This window comes from Hipposideros armiger, unplaced genomic scaffold (assembly GCF_001890085.2).
Source record: "Hipposideros armiger isolate ML-2016 unplaced genomic scaffold, ASM189008v1 scaffold_18, whole genome shotgun sequence".
NCBI lineage: Eukaryota > Metazoa > Chordata > Mammalia > Chiroptera > Hipposideridae > Hipposideros > Hipposideros armiger.
Genome location: NW_017731368.1, coordinates 2689055 through 2711571, shown reverse-complemented (window position 1 = coordinate 2711571; position 22517 = coordinate 2689055). Strand labels below are relative to the sequence as shown.

Below are 22517 nucleotides of genomic sequence, written 5' to 3'. Positions count from 1 at the left end.
AAAAAAAAAAAAAAGACTTCCTGCTGTTCCAGAACTAACACCTAGTTACCCTGAAGACAAACCCACTTTAGCCATCTTAGGGGATGTGGGCATGGGGTGTGACAGAATAGATTTGAAGGAAATGTTTGTTGTCCTAAGAAAATATGATCTTTGCTATCCTGGAAGAACTGAATCCTGCTGCTGAAAAAGAGAGCATGTTCTAGTTTCTGGAATTTCTAGTTTATTCCAGCAATAGTTCTGGACTCTTCCTTCCAGCTAAACTTAATCACCCAGATGGAAGAGATCCAGGGCACACAGCCAATGAGGTTCCTTTTTGCACCCACATACCACTTTGCAGGTGAGTCAATTCATTGCTTGTCAGTAGGTGCAGTGAAAAAAGGACATGCTACCGACGAGTCCCTCCTGGGCAAGGATTGGGAGAAGCCAGGAAGCGTGCCCTCCCTGTCTGCTGGAGTGCACACAATCCAGAACCTCTAATTACCACTCCTGCCAGAGTGACAAACAATTACAATGTATCAGGAAAACTCTTAATAACAAAGCTGTTTATAGACACACAAGAACAAAAAGAGAATAAGAGAAAACTTGGATTGGCTAGATAAGTTGTACTGATTACAGTAATTCAAGTGAATTCCTTACCCCTTAATTACCATGTAGCACAAAAATGATTATGTGTGCTGTGAAATGTATCAGATCCAGCTGTAAGTGGCATCGAACAGTTCATGTGTGCCAAGTCATGTCGCATGAGCATCTGTATCACTCACACAAATCAGTAGAAAACATAGGCGTTTTGAGAATAAAAATCTAAGTTCCCAGGTATTAAAAATAAGAGCGAGTGATGTTGAGGGAGCAAAAATTCAGTGACCTGGAAAGAAAATGGTCTTTGGATACTCGTGTGTGGACTATCGAAGGGCCAGGAAAACTGACCATTGAAAAGCTTCTCTGCAAGAAGGTGTCAAACAGCTGTGGCAAGGTGGTCAGTGGTGCACACAACAGACTTTTGTGCACAAAGCTGCACACAGGAATAGCTATGAGGTCATCACGTTTTCATCAGCTATGAAAACATCATGAAGCTTTCGCCAAACTTTTTATGGTACTCTACCATTTTAGTTCCTTCTCCGGCAACCTAGAGTGAGGCACACACAGTGGTACAGAGAGGAGAAATAATGAAAACAAGTGAGAGAGCCAGGCTCTGTGAGAAGGAAGGGTGTCCAAAACTGCTCAGCTAGAGACAGACTGGATTCTGCCAAGTAGAACTGCAAGGAAGTTCAGGACGGATGAAATGATGCTTGAGAACTGAGAAGGGTCCTGATCATGAAAAACTCCTGTATTCCCTCTTAAAGAGATTGAAATTTTAGCCTGAGAGAGATAGAGAGGTTATCTATTGAAATACTGTGCTCACATATGTATTTTTAAAGATTCTTCTGCATACTACTGGGTTGTCGGAAAAGTCATGACGTAGTTTTTCTATGTTTTTCGTTGCAAAAATGCGTCATGACTTTTCTGACAACCCAATATTATTCCATTTAGTGAAATCAAAACAGGAGAAATTAATCCATGTTAAGAGTCCGGCCGGCAACTGTTTTTACAGGAGGCACAGTGACCAAAAGGGAGTATGAGGAAGCTTCTGGAGGGCTGGTAATGCTGTGTTCTTGATGTGGGTGCTGTTTGTAGGCTCAGTCTGTGAAAAATTCATTAATTATAGACATATATATCCACTCATTTGAATGTAAGTTATACTTCAACAAAAACTTTAAAAACTAAGATTAGTTTGGCTGGAGGATAAATAACGGGATGAAGGAGACAGGCAACAGATGACGGGAGGTGGACCTAAGGGAGTAGTGACGGGGTTAGGCATTATCAGGTGAACTAAAGCGCCATGAAGGATTTTATTTGGTGGCTGAACAGCTATAGAAAATGAAGAAGTGGGAGGAGGCTGCAGGTTGGAAGATGGGGTAGATGGCTGTGCTATGTCCTGAAAAAAACACAAAGTAAAGAGACCCTTCTGGCCTCCAGTTCCTCGTTTATAAAAAGAGAAGTATGCCCAAGACAATCCTTAAGGTCTGATAATAGTATGAACAATAACAGCTTGAACAGCTCAGAGATAATGAAATGCCAAAAAGCACAACCTGGCAGAAGACAAACAGACTCAAAAAAACGCTTCCAGTGAAGAAGCAAAACCAAACAAAAGTGAAACAACACCTATTCATTTACACAAAGGCGCACCTCAAAAATTCCTAGAGGTGGGGGTGGTAGAGAAGAGAGTCCCTAAAATTAAGCTGATGAAGGCCAGGAGGCATGTTTGAAAGAGACTGGCAAGTGTGAATATGCAGGACCTTGAGCTACAGTAACAGACCAATCAGAAGAGCAGGACTGTGGCCTGTAAACAGCCCTCCCCCACCGTCTACACCTATCTCTAATGGGCAGACAATCCAAACAATGGTTTTGTGGCTGGAACTGGGTCGTCTACGGGTTCCTTACAAAACATGCTCCACAGATGAAACATGTGCTGAAGTAGCTCACTGCAGCTGAGTGTCTGGGGGAATTACAGGCCGTGAAAGAACATCTTTACCAAAGGATTAAGAACAGCTCAAGACAAAACCATTAGGTATGTTCTAGTAACTACTGCTTGAGAGGTGGTAACCAATAATGGAAGGAAACTACTTCTGAGGGTAAAATGGAGAAGGGGTTAAGAGGTTTTTTAAAACCACATATTCATGCCTGGAATGCTTTAAAATGCTAAATTAACAAAGCAGGGAAAATAACATTCTCTTTTCTTCTTAAATATGCTGTGAAGCCAATACTGTGCTATAAATAGAGAAAGCCACCCCCAGAAAAGCTGGCAAATTCAAGAAGAAGAGCTATTTTAGGTTCCCTCTCTCTCCTTTCAGTCTATAAGAGCAGGGTGAAGTATTTATACAAGGAAACAGATTTTTGTCTTAAAAATCAAATATTTCAATCTGGTACAACAATAGTCCATGATAAATTCTGCAGGCAAATTAGACTTTAACGTCTTCCTTCAATCTCTGCAGCCTTCGTAAGACTGGATGACATGATGGCCGCATCGAAGGCTGTCCCCTTCAGGGGCAGATGAGCCTTCCCACCCTCCTCCTCCTGCCTGTGGAATTCTCAACCTAGAGATGCCATTCAGGCGAACACCAACCTCCTTTTGGGTGGAAGGCTCTTTATACTAAATGCTCCCGATAACTTAAAAACACCGCGACCATTCATAGCTTAAGAGAGCCCTGGGGAAGGGCTGTCAAGGGCAAACCTTGGCTTTGGTTGCAGCTGAGGCAAGCGCAGCTGCTGCGGCTGTGGCGACGTTTCCTTCAGAAATTTCATGTTCTACTTTCTTCTTCCCAATATCATTTTCTCGTTCTTTACAAGTATCAGTGAGTTCCTTGTTCTCTTCAGTCTCCTTTTCTTCTAGAAAAATATAAATAAATAAAAGAAATCCGAAAGCTTTATTAGCAGTGTGCCCCATCTCAATACGCCACCCTACTTCTCACTTCTGCCACAGACTAGGACTGAGGTTACAAAGAGATCTTTTTAAGATTTTTGCTAAACCATCCCATGCATGTAAGTCTGCCTCTATCTGAGATAGATTTTGTAAATAGTACTCTTTGTCTTCCCTTAATTTCTCTAGGCTGTGTGTGTAGTTCCCTTGGATATAAAAGAAAATTCAGGGGAACTAAGCACTAAGACCAACATGTTTGTTCCTCAATCAATGAAGTGCTGTGGGAAACCCCGGAGTCCAGAGGAAATCAGAAAAGCCAAGAACAGAGCACTTCCGCCAGCTTCTGAGACAGGCACGATGAGATCCGCCAGCAACTGACATTGAACATGAAATGGCAGGTCTGTGTGGTGACTGAACAACTTATCTGTCTGTATACCACTGAAAACAATGCAGCTCCTAGTATTAGCACTGGTACCTACTTCCAACATAAAACTCAAAGCTGCGTATTTATTGTTACATGAAGAAACAAACTCAAAATAAATGATGAATTATTCCTACACAATTAAACTGCCCACATTTCTCCAGTGGCTTTTAGTTTCACATAATAAATTACCTAATTTGGCATCCTCACTAACTTCACTATCCTGTTCCTTCTCACTATTTTTCTCATTTTCTCCGTCTTGTGCTTTATCACCTTCATCCGTTTCATTTTCCCCTTTGTTTTCTGCCTGAAAGAAGAAGAGGATAGAGAATGAGCAAAAAAACGGCCCTTTTACAAGTGATATGTCATAGAATAACTACAAGTTCTCATTTTTGACAAAAAGTGGACTAGGTTCAAAGGGCCTTAGAGAGAAAAGCTGGAAAAGAAATTAATAAGTTCAGAGAAATACCTTTTACTCCCTCAACATCTGAGTGCTCTCTCACAAGATAAGTCATCCCCCAGGGAGAGAGGCCCTGCCCTCTCCACACCCTCTGCTATAAGCCCAGGGTTACAACACCCACAGGGATGTCAGGGAATTCATTTACATTATTGACTGGTTAGATAAGAGACCTACTTAATAAATAAATTATCAACTTGTTGTCCAAAAGGACTAAGAGCATTTAAAATGCACAGTACCAACCAAGAAGCTAGGTGAAATGCTGTTCAACTAAATAAAAAGTGGACGAAGCCCTGTAATGCAGTTACTTGCTAACAGTTTGTAGGAAGAACCACAATAGACAGAGCACACTCGCTCTGGGGACCAAAAACTTCAATTCCTCTGGTCAACATTTGGGATCATTTGCTGATTTTGAAATCCCTGTAACCTTAGAAAAACCTGTAATATCATTATAAAATTAAGAGAGTTTTACCATTGACTTGATGAAGACTGTTTTAGAAATGAGATGAATTCCTAAATGTAAAGTACAAAACATAGTATTTGGAACATTGTAAGAATTGTAATTAATCTTACTCTCATCTTCTCCTTATCTATATATAATTTAAAAACACCGCATGTAATTACGATCATAGATCCCTGCTTGTATCTTTTCACTCACGAGTGACTGACCGCTATCATGTGCTCCTGACTTTGAAGGGTGTAATGTCCTGCTCCTCCTGCATGATGCACTTACGCCTCTATGGGCCAGGGATTGGGTCACACACACACTTCAATGCTCTCCACACACTGGCTTCAGTGTCTTCCCACCCCCGCCAGTTGGGCTTTTTGATTCCATATCCTCCATTTCAATCTCTCTAGTGCTACCTGGTCTTTAAAATCTACCTCAAATGTCACCTTCTCAGGAAGTCTTTCCTAAATATCTTTCTGCTGGCAGTTAACTCTCTTTAAAAAATCCCTTGGGCCGGCCGAGTGGCGCGTTGGTTAAGATCTGGCTTGGGACGCCAGCTCTGAGCAGCAGGGCACTGGTTCGGATCCCACATGGGGGCCAGTGACACTGCCCTCTACAGCTAAGGTGGTGAACAATAGCTTGACCTGGAGCTGGGCTGCCATGAGTGCCAGTGATGGTGTAGGCTGCATATCCCCTGCTGTAGTGGGTAGCCATAAGCTACCATGTGTAGCCAGCAGCCAGCGTGAGCGGCCAGAAGCTGGTGTGAGCTGCCAAGAGCCACCCTGATCTGCCTCACCCGGGAAGAAGACCAACATGGGCCAGTGAAGCAACGTCCTCCACAACTAGACTGAAGAACAAAAGGACAGCAACTTGTCTGTTCCCCTTCCCCGAATCCCCAGTGCTGTTCCCCTCCCCCAATTAAAAAATAAAAAATCCCTTAATATTCTATAATTCTCTTCTGACACAAGGGTAGGACCTAAATCTACAATTCAATATTACTATGAACCACAACTCTTATATTAACATTCCCAAATGTGCCTGAAAAGGGTACGAAAGAAGAGGTTGGGAGAGGATAAATGTTCACCCAATGAATAAATGAGAAATATCCTATATAATGTTTTGAGAGAACGATCCCTTAAAAACCAGTAAAGTCCAAATGGCTGACGGAATTATTTCTAGTCCCCTAAGAGGGACTATAGATCGGAATAAGTGCAAACCATTATGCCACGAAAGGCAAGTTCTCTGTGACTTTTCTGTTTTGGGGGAATTCAAACAGGCTCACCTTCTCAGGCTGCTGACCATCAGCATCTGTTTCCATTTTTTCCTCTTCAGTTCCTTCTACAAAGAAAAGAATAAGAAATATTAATACAATACAGAAAAAAAGTAAAAGCTACTATATAGCTACTAGAGTGTCTGAAATACAACTACACAGGGTAATATGGATGAGTCCCACAACCATACGGTTGACATAAAAAGTCTAATACAAAAACAACACACACTTTATGATTCTGTTAAAGCTCAAAAATAAGTGTGAGAAATCAAGACAGCAGTTAACCAGGAGAGGGGTCGAAAGTCAGAAAGCAGGTTCAGGGAGAGGAGCCTGGGGTGCCAATCTGTTTCTTATCTTGGGGCTGTTTAATCTGTGAAAATGCACTGATGGATTTTCACTTTTCTGTATGTATAAAAAGTTCAAAAAAGTTTTTAGTAAAAAAGGCAAAAATACTTTTGTTATTATTTAACAGACACTTAATGAGTCAGGACTGGAGAAGCAATGCTGAGCTCGATATTCCCTGAAACCGAAGAGCATCGTGTTCCGGCTGGAGAGGCCACAACCGGCACGTATGCGCACATGAGATGCTGAGGGAAGCACAGAGGGGCAACGGTCTCAGTCAGGGAAGAACAAATGACGGCATAAGCATTTTCTAGGTAGACATGGCTGGGGGTGTGTGCATGTACAGAGAAGGGCATTTCAAGGAAAAGAGACAAAAAGACTCATGGGTGCAGGGGAAATGTAAGTCACTGGTGATGACTAGAAAAGGAGGACAGAGAAGAGAAATCAGAAAGAGGGAGACAGTGCCACATAATGAGCAGCTCTGGATGTGGCGGTAAGGAGGTCAACTATATCCCACAGATAAGAAAGAAGCTAATGGAGATTTTTAAAACAGAAACAAAATACAATCAAATAAATATTCTTGGTTTTAGAACCTTATTCAGAAACAAGTATTTCAAACATAATGAAGGTTTGGTTCAATTTTAAATAAAAACATTCGAGTATCCTATAGCTTGAATTATTATTATTATTATTTTAGCTGAGCCATCCTGCCACCTGTTAGCAGCTTAGCGGCAGCTCAGCTCGGGCCGTGAATCAAACCGGGGACCTGTTGCTCAGAGCTCAAACTCTTGAGCGAGCTCTTAACCAAATGAGCCACTCGGCCGGCCCTAAATTATTATCCTTAAATATATTATCCTCTTATAAATAATAGAACTAATAGTATTTACACTCAATGAGAATATGAGTATCTAAACATAATTAAACAAATATGTTTAAAACTAACAGTGTTCAAGTGACTGAAATAGGAAAATCCCCTTTTCTCTAATTCTCGAGGATGAAATTAGATTATCCTGCCTCCAGAGTTAAGGCTGACTAGGAGCTCTCCGGGACATATTTTGGGACATGGGGATTCTCACACAAGGGTCACCGCCTTCCAAAGAACGCCCAGAGCCTACAGGACAACAAGCGGGACCAGAGTGGGAAAGAAGTAGGGGCAGGATCACGGAGACACAGTTGCCTGTAACAGCTCCCCCTGAGAAAGCTGAGCCATGGACTAGCCAGGTCCAGGGCAGGGAAAGGAAGCCTGGGTTCCTGGCACAGAACCAGTCACAAGGGTGGCCAATGTGATTTCAAGCCAGTGGCAACGCCTGGCTACAAGAAGCAGAATCCGCTGCAAGCAGTTTTTCCAATCCCAATTTTAGCCGAGGTGATGTCCAAGTAATGAGCTCACACAGAGCAAACACTGAGAAAGGAGGCCACCAAGACTGCGCAGAAACATTAATCAACACGTTCAGGACCCAATGAGTGTGGGTAAGATCTGTCAGATCCTGAATGGAGAACAGCCATGGATGCGATATGTAAATAAATAACAGAGAATCACAAAGATCTCTCATCAGTAAGAGAATGTTAGAGATGATAAAAAATGTTTTAAAAAATCAAAAGATCAAAGTAGTGTTAAGAAGGTGAAGAACTATAAAATTGTAAAACATATCTAAAGAAATGATCCATACACAGGATAGGAAGATGGAAAACGTGGAAGCGTGGAAAACCATGCCAGGCAAAAATGAATCCAAGGAACAGCTGCCTTTTCAGGTAATATGAGTCAATATCAGCATTAAGAACAGAGCGTTATTAGAAAGAAAAGAGCAACGTAAGAAAAGGTTTAATTCACCAGAAAACTGTTCAGTTTTTATACTTTGAGGACCCTATTAAACGTGTTAAACTATATATAGTAAAAACCAACAGAATGGCAAGAGAAAAATGAAACTGTACATCACAGTGGGGGATTTGAACATACTTCTCTCAATTAAGGTATGTAGAGCTTGTGAACACAGCAAAGTGGTTCTAATGTATATGTGTAAAATTCTACACCCACCAATTACAGGATATATACACACATTAATTTCAAGCTCACATGGAACATTTAATAAAAATTGATCACAAATTAGGTCATAAAACAAGTTTTTGCAAATTTCAAAATCATCAATGACATTTTCTCACCAAGTTCTCTTACTACAACGCACTGAAATTAGAAATTTAAAGTATACAGGTAAATCTCTTGGTGCTTAGAAATGTAGTTGAAGGAATCAGTAAAAACCGCACCTAGAAGGAAGCAAAAGTAAAGCCTACTTAGGCTTACATTAGAAAAGGAAAAAGGTTCAAAGTTCATGAGCTGTGTATGTCCTTTTTAAGAAAGCAGAGAAAGAAGAACAGATTAGGTAGGAAGGAAAAAATAACAAGGGTAAAAATCAAATAAATATAAAATAAAAACACAATAGTTTAAAAATATACAATACAGCAAATCAATATATCTGAAACTTAGTTCTTTAAAATGATTAATAAAATTGATAAATATCTAGTAAGAGATCCAAGAAAAGAGAGAGAAGACACAAATATATTAGAAATGGAGGGCCAGCTGAGTGGCTCAGTTGGCTAAGAGTTGGCTTAAGAGCGCGAGCGCTGAGCAACAGGGCCACCGGTTCGATTCCCTCATGGGCCAGTGACGCTGTGCCCCGAGCTGCCAACAGGTGGCAGGATGGCTCAGCTGGTGTAACAACAAGACTGCCTGTTCGATGGTGGGCTACGGCCACCCGCAATTAAGACTGAACTCGGCACCTTGAGCTGAGCTGCCGCCCAGATGGCTCAATGGATAGAGCGTGCGCTCTTAACAACAAGGCCGCTGGTTACGCCCACCCACAGCTAAGATTGAACATAGCACCTTGAGCTCAGAGGCTACGAGATGCCGACAGGAAGCCAGATGGCGACTGGCGCCCCCTACAACTAAGACTCTAAGACTGAAGAACAACAACTTGGCCAGTTCCCTTCCCCAGTTCCCCAACACTGTTCCCCTCCCCCAATTCCCCAATAAAATCTTTTAAAAAAAAAAGAAAAGAAATTAAAGAGGTCTGGAAAGTAAAGAAAATATTATAATTTGCAGAGAATAAAACTGTGTAGGTAGAAGAACCTGCAGAAAATTTACTAGAAATAATCACAGGGTTTAGCAAAGTGGTTAGCTATAAAATTATCATACAAAATCAACTATATTTTTACATGTTAACAAAAATCAATTCTAAATAAAGACACATGAAAAAACGAAACTTGAATGATACCTTTCTTACATACAACACAAAAAGTGTTAACCATAAAAGACAAACTTAACTCTATTAAAATCAAGGACTTCTTTTCATTAAAAAATGCCAAAAAGAAAGAACAAGCAACAAAAATGGGAGAAAAAAATACAGCACAGTAACTAATAGAAGGTTAGTATATCAGATTTATAAAGATAAACACTAAAGAAAAGTGCGCAAAAGACAGGAATAGTTGCTTTACAGAATGACATTTGATTAATAAATAGGAGGCACTCAAAGTAGTTGTCAGAGAAATGTAATCTAAAACTACAATGGAAAGTCATTTTACCCCTGCTACATCAGTGGAGTCTAACACTAAGATGTGTTAGATGAGGGACTGGCCAAGTGGTGCGTTAGTTAAGAGTTGGCTTCAGAGCACGAGCTCTGAGCTGCAGGGCCCCAGTTTGAATCCCACATGGGTCAGTGATACTGCACCCTCTACAGCTAAGATGGTGAATAACAGCTCGACTTGGAGATGGGCTGCCATGAGTTGCCAGTAGGCTGCAGTGGGACTGCAGTGGGCTGCTGTAAGCTACCATGAGTGGCCAGCAGCCAGCGTGAGTGGCTGGCAGCCGGTGTGAGCTGCCGTGAGAGGCTGTCCAAGGGCTGGCAACCAATCTGCCTCACCCGGGAAGAGCACAATGATCACAATACCAACGTGGGCCAGTGAAGCGACATCCTCCACAACTAGACTGAAGAACAAAAGGACAGCAACTTGTCTGTTCCCCTTTCCCAACTCCTCAACGCTGTTCCCTCCCCCAATTCCCCAAAAAAAAAAAAAAAAAAAAAAAAAAAAAAAAAAAGATGTGTTGGATGAAGTGTTAACTGGTCAAAGTGTCAACTGTTACACCCACTCTGGGAAAAAAACTAGAATTTCCTAAACCAGTGTTACAGGACCAGTCCACAACAAAATAAGTTTAAGCAGGAACGTTCAAGGTTTGATGTTCGAAAATGTTCAATGTGTTTCCCGTCATCAAAAAAATCACCTTAGGAAAAAGTAAAAACTGAGTTAAAGAGCTTAGTGATGCAAACTCTTTATTTCAACGTGGCAAGTGGTCCACCAACTATACATCCAGTATCTAAACCCTGTATATGTGCACTGGGAGGCATATACGAGATTGTACAAGCATGTGAGAAATAGAAAAAACAGGAAACAGCCAAATTGCTCATCCAATAATAGGAAAATGGACAGTTAAATTGGATTATAATCACATAACAGAGTATTTTATAGCAGTGGAAATAAATCAACTCTGGCTACATGGAAAATGTAACTACATGGATAAATATTGAAAACTTAATACTGAATTTAAAAAAATCTCAGAAGTCTAAATGTACCATGCTTTACACAGCTGATAAACAAAATTATACATAATATATGTTTTTAAGTATACCTTTGTGATAAATACATTAAAAGTAGAAAATATTCAAAATTTAGGATTCTTAAGTGTTGGGAGAGGGAAGGTGAGAAGATGAAGGGAGGAACAGAGAGATGGAAATTATTGGTAATATTCTAACTCTAGTTCAGATGAAACATGCAACATGTATAAGACACATTAAAATGTAACAATGAAGAGACCTGAACAAAAAAATCAAATGCAGATGGGTTTTAAAAATTAAAATAATTACTCTTAATTGAATGTGTATTAGGCCAGCTTTGCTGAGTCAGCTTAATGAGACTGAATTATGTATTATGTGGGAGAAATGCAGTATTTTTTTGGTAAAAACAATCTGCTTTTGAAATCGTTACCCACAACCTATAGCTTCACATTCTAAAAAGATTATATACTCGTTTTTCTCTATTGTAAGGCAAGCCAAATTTGGTATCAACTTTTAATTCGCTATGATTTCAAGATGAACAATTACATAATGCTAGTTTCTATTCATATAATGATGGTAAAGACACGTTCTCTAAAGGGGAAAAATCTGGAGACAAGCGCTCAGACTTGTAAGATGTCTACTAAGAGTTTAATTATGACTTGTATGTTTTGAAAGAATATGTAAAGTGGTTTCTATTCTATACAACATGTTTTTAAGCTATTAGACATAGTCTTGGGGAAAGAAATAAAAAACCAAAAACAAAAACCCTGCTTCTCTTTGGCCAGAATTACAACCCTTTAAGAGGCTGTAGTCTGTCACATATCCCACATCATCTTATTGATGCTGATTAAAACTAGACCGTTGAGAATCCTTCCTCATAAACTGTGTGGTTCACCTATGTCTGCTGAGTTAAGTAAAGAGGATTCTAGAATGACTCAAATGAAACCCCCAATTTAACTAAGAAGGCACATAAAATGAACCGTGGGCCATGCACCAAAGATAAAAAGGAAGAGAAAGTAAACACCCTCTTGATCAGGTGATGGAGCAATGAGGGGAATGACAGGCCAGCCAGAGTAAACTATCAACATCATAGTTACAATCAGACCTTACGCTGTAGAGCAGGGGCTGGTACTTGTTTTTGTAAAGGGTCAGACATAACTGTTTTCTGCTTTGCAGGGCATATCGTCTAACTCCACGGACATGCAGGCAACTGTTACACGGATCAACTGCATGTTTCCATCCCAGGCTAGGTATCCATGTATGTGCAAATTATGTGCGGACTTTAGACTGCACGGGTGTCAGTGCCCCAACTCCCATATTGTTCAAGGGTCAACTGTACTCAATTCGGCCACATAGCACAAAATCAGCCACAAAAGCCACTTGAGGGCCGGCCGAGTGACGTGATGGTTAAGAACTGGCTTGGGACGCCAGAGGGCCCCGGTTCGGATCCCACATATGAGGGCCAGTGACACTGCCCTCCACAGATAAGATGCTGCAGTTACACTGCCCTCCACAGATAAGATGCTGAACAACAGCTCAACCTGGAGCTGGGCTGCCGTGAGTCGCCGGCAATGGCGTAGGCTGCAGCCCCTGTGGCAGTGGGTTGCCATGGGCTACCGTGTGTAGCCAGCAGCCAGCGTGAGCGGTTAGCAGCCGCCGTGAGCGGCCGTCCAGAAGCCGGCGACTGAATCTGCCTCGCCCGGGAAGAGCGCAGTGATGGTGCCAACTTGGGCCAGTGAAGCAACGTCCTCCACAACTAGACTGAAGAACAAAAACGACACCAACTTGTCTGTTCCCCTTCCCCCAACTCCCCAGCACTGTTCCCATCCCTCCAATTCCCCAATAAAAAAAAAAAAAGACAAAAAAAAGCCACTTGAAAATAATGAGTGTGGCTGTGTTCCAATATAACTTTATGGACACTGAAATCTGAATGTCATATAATTTTTACGTATCACCAAGTTTTATTCTTCTTTCGATTTTTTTCCAACTATTTAAAGCTGTAAAACCATTCTTATACTGTGGGCTAAATAAAAACAAGTGGCAACGTGGATCTGGCGTCAGAACCAAAATTTGCTAGCCCCTGCTCTAGAAAAAAGAGGATCCACTGACTGGGTTCGAATCCTGTCCCCACAATTTAATAACTCAAGTGACCATGGGCAAGCTACTTAGCTGACGGGGCCTCAGTCTGCCTTTCTACAAAAAAAATAATAATAACAGTACCTCCTTCATAAGTGTACTGCTAAGGGTTAAACAAATTATTGCATGTAAAATGCTAATAACTGTCTTGCTCATTGTTAAGTGCTCAATAACAATTTTGTAATATTATTAGAAAAGTCAGTTGACTGGACCCAGGTCCCATCTCTCTATTAACATGAGCCCTTTCAGTCACTCACAGAAGCTAGGAGATAATAAATGTACCTTGTTTAGAGCCACTAACTCTGTGGTGATTTGTTATGTACCAATAGGTAACTACTATACCTACTAAACTTGAACCAACCTCAGCCAAGGGCGAGAAGTGAATGAGCTAGAACCCATGATAAAAATATCTTCAGAGACCAAAGTAGGAAGTGGCATTGCCATTCAGGTTCTGCTCTATCCCTTGCTCCATCTCCCACAGATGAAACAGTGACAGCGCTAATCGGTTACGCCTCCCTTCCGTTGGCCCCATGCCACCAAACCTACATTCCTTGGAGTGTATGTGTGTCTCTTTTACCTTTCTTAGAAAGCTGAGCTAAACTCCTGTTTCCTCCCACCCACCAGTCCAGACCTCTTTCCGTCACGATCACCACCTCTTTCTCCTAGCTTCAGCAATGAAGTGTCTTTCAGTCTAGTAATAGTAACACGATGGGCAAAATCAAAATGAGGAGATCGAGGAACCATTTCCCAAATAGTTGAGGGAACAGGGGAAGTTAGCTTTGAGGATAGAAATAAATGCTTGTCAATACCTGCCTTTAATAAACTATGTTATGACTAAGTTATGATACTCCCTGGAAGGAACTACGATTATTTGGTGGGATCTCTCTTCATTTCCTGCACGTAGTCTGAAAAAAGCCAGCACTTACTTTTGAAAACAGACTGAATCATGTTACTTCTATTCCCTGGTGACTTCTCAATGTTCACTATGAAAAAGCCCACCAAAATCTGCCCAACACACATCTATTCAGCTGCACTTGGCCACAGTACCTGCTCCCCAAAGACTCCTTGGTATTATTTCCAGAATATGCCACCTGTGTTCATTCATTTTTCCTTTTTCATTACTGTCTAAAAGGTCACCTTCCTTTGTGAAGCTTTCCCTAACTGACCCAAGCATAACCGTGTTTCCTCCACATGTGCCTCTATCTATAGCTGTATTTTTTTTTAAATAATATGTTCCCCAACACTGAGTATTTTCCAAGAACAGTATGTTTGTTTAGAGATTCATAAAGTGTGATATGGGTAAAATGGGGGGGTCCCCAAGGTCAGAACTATTTTCATAGCAACACTAAGATGTGATTTGCCTTTTCACTCTCATCTTGCACAAATTCAAGTGTGGCTTTCCCAAAGCTGTATGATGCCTGAAGAATTCAGCTATAGGAATGTGCATCTGCGTACTGCTTTGTTTTAAAAGTTTCTCAGTTTTAATTTCAAATACAGTAAACATAAATACAAACCCCAATAAACTGAAGCATTTGGGGGCCCTCGATATTTTTAAAGAGTCAAAAAAGTCCTGACCAAGAAGTTTGAGAACTGCCAGTCCAATAATTTTTGTCTTCTCAGGAGGCCCAGGGTGGGAACTCAGTCAACACTCCCAGGAGACTGATCAGGTCCTTCCCTGTATTAAAGTTCAAGGATTCCATAAAGCTGGTAATATGCAGTCCAACCAAGCTCACAAGCCTTGCAAAACACCCTCTATAACCCAGATCTAACCTACCGTATGGACTGCCCTCTTTCCACGTCCTTATTTGAACTTCGTATTGTGGCCAACCCCGTTTACTTCCCACCCTCTGAACAACATCCCGTTTCCATCTCTGTGACTTTGTTCACATTGTTCTACAGAATCGAATACCTGGCTCCAGTCTGGCTCAGTGACATTCTACCTCTTTCTCGACGTTCAGCTCAAATCCTACCTTCTTTGTAAAGTCTTCCTCAGTCTAAAATTACATGTCCCCTTGTGTTAATTCTTACAGCACTTCCTATATACAGTCGTACTTGAACAATACTATGCTTTATTGTATCCACAATCTTCCAACAATGAATTATCTTTCCACGTATGTGTAACTCATCACAAAATATAGCCCCAATTTTTAGAGGGTATCACCTGCCCACAGCAAGTAACCTATATAAATTAACCAAAACATCTGATTTGATAAAACAGTCCCGCAAAAGGCAGAAAATTATATTATGTAATGGAAGCCAATTTCTTCCTAAAAATAAATATTATCATCTAATAAATATTGAGTCCTTAGGCAAGTCACTTAAGTTGTACCCAGTATTAGCTAGTCTTTAGAGGCTAAATGTCCATTATGAGCTGCTCAGAAGTTTGAATCTGTGTTTCAATGGCTCTTGAAACGGATCTGAAAGAGCCCTTCACATGTAACAGAGAAGACTGCAGAGGATGTAAGTCTGATGAACGAAGACAGTTCCCTTGTTTTCTTAGGTTCACTAGCCTAGTGTGTTTGCACACACACTATTTTAAAAGTGCCTTATTTAAAAAATTGTTATGAAATCCTCATTGTGAGAAGAATGAATTAATTTATACTCATATGCAAGAACAGTATCTGAGACCAGAATTTTAACAGTCATTTCTGGGCTTTACGTTCCTAGAAAGTGACCTTTTTCAATATTATTATTGTCAGAATGCTCTTAATCTCCTGAGGGACTAGAGACAAGTTCTTAACTTTGAAAACTAGGGAGTGATTAGTTGGGTTCCTCTACACAGAGCTGTGTGACAAAATAGTCTTGTTATCTGACAAGGAAACTTCTTTATTTTTTCCAATATGATTATTTTTACCATTGTTAGTATTTAAGTTAACAGGTGTAACATAGTAAGCTAAGCATCATAATAAAAAGTATGATGAATCTACCACCCAAGTACAATATTTTCTTATAAGGAAAATGCTACATTATTCTATTTCAAATCAGTGTTCTGTGTAACAAGGCACTGTTTTGTTATATAAAGTGTAAGTTGAAATGTAAATTTAATAGTTCCTTTCTTTGAACTCCCTACTTAGAATGTGATTCAGAAAGAGAGGAGGTACCCTGTTGACTTCCCACACAGCTTTGCTGAGCCAATTACACAGGGAATAGTACCATTTGTTTCCTAATTTATTCTATTGGTCACAGCTCAATATGAATCACAGTTAACTTTAAAAGGCCATCACTAAAAGGTTATTCATAACCCATTCGGAAATATTCGCATTATGCTGCTATTCGCCTTATTAAATGGGAAAAAGACACAAATTCTGTTGCAACCACTGGTGAATACACACTGCACTTCTGGGAGGTTACCTGGTAGGCTCCCTCCAGATACTATGAACAAATTTTACCACTCATGCAAAGAATGACCCCTCACAATCTCCAATGCTTCCTGCAGCAGTCTGATCCAAGCTTTGCACACTACAGAAACCATACATTCACTTTCAAATAGGAGAATCTAGCCTCACAAGGACTAAGGTCACTAGATTTGGTATTTTTGTTTTTTTTGGTCCTCTTTGCTTTAAATTCCACTAAATCAGAAATGGCTAAATTTCCAACCTGTTTCTTAACTACTAATGCTCTGTGGTATCATCTACCCACAATTTTTAAACAGATTTACATGCAAAAACATATCCCTGATTCTACAAAGTACAGAAACTTCTTTGAATTAAATAAAAAGGCTTTGCCAGCCCTTTTCAATTCCATGATCACAGGGAACCAAAAGACCCTAACAAATGAACCAAACACACACAAAAGTTGAGGAAAGTAAGCCTTTTCCCAGGCATTCAAGAGGCCCAGGTTTTCTCCGCCTGAGCAGGGCACTGCCTTTGGTGCAGAATCAACAAAAAGCAACAGAGATGTGGCTGGCTTGCTAATTTCAGTCTCCATCTAAGAGAAAGAAAAACGAGTGAGTTTTCAAACACAGAAATACTGTGAAAACTCTAAATTGATTTCTAATTGAAAGGTTTGCTATGCTGGATTAAGTAATCAATGTTGAGGTTAGGTCAATAATTTATTCAGAGGGCTACAGTGAGTGGTTTGAAAGCCTGAAAATCGGTTTTCATATCTCCACAATGAGACTGTTAGATTGACACTTTAAGGAAACCAGAGAGAACAACAGGGATAGGCCTACGCAAACTCACAGAAACCCTGATTTTAGGCTTCCAGAGACTTCAATGATATCCACTCAAATCACCTACAACACAGCTCCAGGAGTTCAGGCTGTGTAACGTGGAGTACTGCCTGGCAATTTTAATTTTTACTTCATGTTATCTTTATTCTGTAAGAATAAATGAAAAAAACAAAAGAAAATGACTGCAGCTAAAGCACAGGTTGTATCACTGCATAAAATTGAGACAAAGATGAAACTAAATAAATAGGCAAGATGATAGCAATAAATCTTTAGCTTGAATTATTCATCAGAAATTATTTCATAATGAAAGAACAGAAAAAACAATGTACGAAACACTGGGAATACACTACTGATAATTGTATATAAAATAATAATTTTACCTGGTGTGAAAATAAGTCTCTTATGTTGGAACATTACCCATTTGAAAAGCCACGTATTGTTTATGAAGCTACTGTATTAAAATTTTACTCCTCTTCAAGATTGATTAAACAAAAATTGATAATTGAAAGTCCTTAAAAGCAAAAATGTCATCTGTCCAATATCACAAATTGGCATAAACAATACATTACAGAGGGTTACCAAACTACCTCTTTCATGTTATAGATGAGACAAAGAGCTAGTGAAGGTACCCTATTTTGCCGTGTATAACGTGTACTTTTTTGCCCAAATTTGTGAGGGAAGAATAAGGATGCGCATTATACATGGGTAGTACTAATTCCATATCTATGTTTTTAATTTTTTTATTTATGCTTATGAGTTAAAAGTGTAACTCTAGAAATCAATAATGATATTCATATGCAAAATAATACCCTAGAATACAATAATCCGTTTTGTTGAACTTAAGACAAACTTGCAACAACAAAGAGTTCTTGGCCTTCTATGAAGTGTAAATATCATAAATATTTACACATAAAATTTCTTGTACCTTGTATCTGTTCTTGTGTTTTGTAATTATTTGTTACATAAAATTTCTTGTACCATGTTAAAAAATAAATGCTAAAATTCCTTTATAATACAAAATACAAGTACCTAAATATAAACAAATAAAAGTTTGAATGAAAAAATGAGGTCTGTATTACCCCAATACAAAACCAGACAAAGCTATTACAAGGAGTGAAAAGTACTAATATCCATTATAAATACAGCTACAAAAATCCTCAACAAAATACTAGCAAACCTAATCCAATGAAATATTAACTGGATTATTCACACTGATAAGTGGGATCTATCTCAGAAACACAAAGGAGGTTCAACAGGCAAGAATTCAATGAACATAATACAACCCATTCAAGAATGAAGTAAAAATACCATACCAGCATCTCATTTGATGCAGGAAAAGCAGGTGATAAAATCCAACACTATAATAATAAAAACACTCAACAAATTAGAAATAGAAGGGACTTTCATAAATCTGATTAAAAGGAATCTAGGAAAATCCAACAGCTAACATCATACTTAACGATACACTAAAAGCTTTCCCCCTAAGATCAGGAAAAAATTTCATTTATAATATCATCCAAAAGAATAAAATACATAGCAATAAATTTAACCAGGAAATGCAAGACTAAAAACTACAAAACACTGCTGAAAGAAATTAATGGCAACCTAAATAATGGAAAGACATCCTATGCTCACTGATTAAAAAAGGAAATATTTTTGAGATGGCAATACTCCCCAAACTGAACGCAAATAAAATCACGAGTTACCACTTCACATCCTCTAGGCTGGGTATTAAAAAAAGGGATGAGGAAAACAAGTGTTAGTGATGATGTGGAGAAACTGGAACGTTCAAACACTGCTGGTGGGAACATAAAATGGTACAACCAATATGGAAAATGGCTGGGTACTTCCTCAAAAAGATAAACATGGAATCACCATTATGATCCAGCAATTGCACTCCTAGGTACTCAAGAGACGTTAAAAACTATGTTCACAAAATAACCTGCGAATGAATGTTCATGGTAGCATTATCCAAAATAGTGGAAACAAACCAATAGCCATGAACTGATGAACTGGATACGTAAAATATGGTATATCCACTCAAAGAATATTATTCAACGTAAAAAGGAACGAAGAACTGATTTACACAGCATGGATGATCTTTGAAAACATTATGCTAAGTGAAAGAAGTCAGATGCAAAGGCCAAGTGCTGTAGGACTTCATTTACAGCAAATGTCCAGAACAGGCAAATCCAGAGACAGAAAGCAGGGTAAGTGGTTAACAGTGCTGAAAAGAAGAAGGAATGGGGAGTGACTGCTTAACTGGTATGGAATTTTCTTTGGGGTGATGAAAATGTTCTGGAATCAGATAGTAATGATGGCTGCACAACATTGTGAATGTACTAGAAGCCACTGGATTATATATCTTTAAGTGGTTAAAATAGAGAGTTTTATGTTATATGAATTTTACCTCAATTTAAAAATAACCAAAACAACAATGAAATCAAACCTACCCAGCAACATACAAATTGAAACAACAGCTGAAGTCCTTTTAGTATTCTCATATCTGTTGGGATGTTGGAAAAGTCATGATGTATTTTTCTATGTTTCTCGTTGCAAAAATGCGTCATGACTTTTCCGACAACCCAATATATGCTTAAAACCTAGATCTAAAAACAGGCATCAGATTGTGCACAATTAGGATATTATTAACAGTTATGAGACAATTTTTTTAGTTCTAGCTACCATAAAAGGATGAGATAAGAGAAAAACATCATATACTAACCTCAAGAGACAAGTTTATACTGATCATTGTACTCCCTTCTAAATACAAGCAAACCCAATTAGCAAGCTCACAGGAAAATCAGCATGGATTCACCCTGTCTGGGCACAGTGACTCACCAAGCTTTTCTGGCTCATCGGGCCCCGTGCCTGCAATGCAACTGCTCTCCAGGCCATAGGTGGGATCCACTTTCCCAGATGCTCGAGCTGCTTCTTGTACTTTCTTGACATGAGCTTCAACCAATTCCAGCGGTACCTCCTCCCGGACCCGAGAAAACTCCTCTGTTCAAGAATAAAAATGGAACAGTGGCCTGGTTTACACAAATATTTGTTTCACTGTAAACCTCTAGTCAATCCAACACAACATTAGTGTCTTGTGAACAGTGACCTTTTTGAGGACTTCATCCTATCCATCCCAGCAAAACAACAGGGCCACATGAGATAACCACGTACAGTAATGAAATTCTATAGCTGTTTTTACCTTACATGTTACAGTATCTTGCTACATAAACAGAGTTCTTTAAATTTCTATCAGTAACAACCAAAACCGCTGTCTGTATTTTATCTAACTCTGCTTGGTTAGGTTGACAATAAAGAAAACCGCAAGGATTAAAAAACCAGAAAGCCAAGAAAGAGGTCTGTGGTATGATCAAGTTCTAATTACAATTAGTAATATAATCGAAGAATGTTAAATGACTTCTTTTGCCCATTCCATCAAATTTCAAATGAATCACAAAGTATAACCATAAAAAGTGTTTTGCCCCTCCAATTCATAATAAATGCCCTTAATTTTATAACTATTACATTTTAAGTACTTTAGTTTTAAATGTTGTAATACTTTTAAATATAACATAGTATCTTTAAGGGGTTATATCTATGTTTTTGCTATTTAAATAACTGACATGAATGTAACAGCTGATAACATTTAAATTTTAGATGACATTAATATGAAGGAGAGTATTAAAGCATTATCTGAAATTGTCATGCTGGCGAGATGGCTAACTAGAATCCATACCCAAAGCTGCTTTTGCTGCAGCAGATGCCACACGAGGGTCCACCACAGATGCCAAAAAAGCAACAGTGCTCATGACTGGGTTTCCTGACTGACTGAAGGGGACGGGCTGGTAGGCCAGGGGCCCGAGGGAAGCATCGGAATTCTCAAGGTATGGGTCCTCAATGGGAAGCCTCAAAAAGTGGAGGATGCATTCATCCTGAGTGCGGCTTCCAACGTGTTCTGACACCTTGTTCCAATCATCTTTGTACATCTCCAGGGCCTACAACAGAAAAAAAACGAGGAGCTTTAATGTCAGATAACAAGGAAATAATATGCAACCACACAAGAAGCCTGTGACTGCTCTTTAGATAGGTTTCTTTAAAAAAATAATGAAAATGGTTATACTCTACCTAAGAAAATAAGCAGATTTGATTGCTTTCCTTATTATATTAAATTATCAATCAGGCAAACTAAATAAATAAAAGGCATGCACATTATAAAGTTAGAGCAACTGTCTTTTTTTTTTTTAGCTGAGCCATCCTGCTACCTGTTGGCAGCTCAGCGGCTGCTCAGCTCGGGCTGGACTCGAACCGCTGTTGCTCAGAGCTCAAACTCTTGAGTGAGCTCTTAACCAACTGACTCTTGAGTGAGCTCTTAACCAACTGAGCCACTCAGCGGGCCCCGAGCAACTGTCTTTTATTAATACAGATAATTGTCTATATAGAAAATCCTAAGGAATCTACAAAAGAGGTATTCAAACTAAAAAGTTATGCAAGGTCACAGGATAGAAGGGAATAGAAAAACTCAATTATATTTCTATATATACCAGCAATATTTTTAATTGTGGAAAATAAAAGTATTTAAAATAGCACAAAAATGAAAATACTTAGGAATAAATATAATAAAGAACGTGTAAGATCAACATGCTGGGGAAATTAAAACATGCTGAGAAAGGAAAGACCTAAATAAGAGATACACTGTATTTACACGTTAAAAGTCTCAATACTCTTAAGATGTCAAGTCTCTCCAAAGTGAACTAGAGTCAATGTGATCCCATTCCAACTCCAAGCTTTTTTTGATAGAAATAAACTGATACTAGAATTCATAAAGTACATAAATTTCTAGTTTCAAAATTTGTAATATTTCATAGACAATGCTGGAAAACTCCTACAAATAAGGCTGGAATAAAGCAACCTCTCCAAGGGAGAGAGGGATAGAATGGTATAAAGAAAACCAGAAATATATGTGGTGCTAAGAAAGTCAAGGAAATAATAGGGTAAAAAAAATCTATTCAGTAGCTTGCCAAAACTGCTATTCTCACATGGTTCCCTCACTAGTCATGATTCTCAACCAGGGACAATTTTGCCTCCTTGGTGACATTCGTCAATGTCTAGAGACACTTTCAATTGACAGAACTGGGAAGGTGCCACTGGCATCTACTGGGTAGAGACCATGGATGCTATGAAACATTCAACAATTCACATAAGTGCCCACAACAA

The 22517-nt window shown here is 39.3% G+C and overlaps 1 protein-coding gene across 2 annotated transcripts in view; it reads right to left on the bottom strand.

The window, feature by feature from the left end:
- SMARCC1 (SWI/SNF related BAF chromatin remodeling complex subunit C1) overlaps positions 1-22517 on the bottom strand; it is a 151021-nt gene that overhangs the window by 41836 nt on the left and 86668 nt on the right. For both annotated transcript variants that reach the window (XM_019632499.1, XM_019632493.1), the window contains exons 19-23: positions 21040-21298; positions 20145-20306; positions 6063-6118; positions 4068-4182; positions 3269-3423 (exon numbers count right to left, since the gene is read on the bottom strand). In XM_019632499.1, the coding sequence (XP_019488044.1) occupies positions 3269-3423; positions 4068-4182; positions 6063-6118; positions 20145-20306; positions 21040-21298 (747 nt within the window). The remainder of the gene's footprint in view (positions 1-3268; positions 3424-4067; positions 4183-6062; positions 6119-20144; positions 20307-21039; positions 21299-22517) is intronic.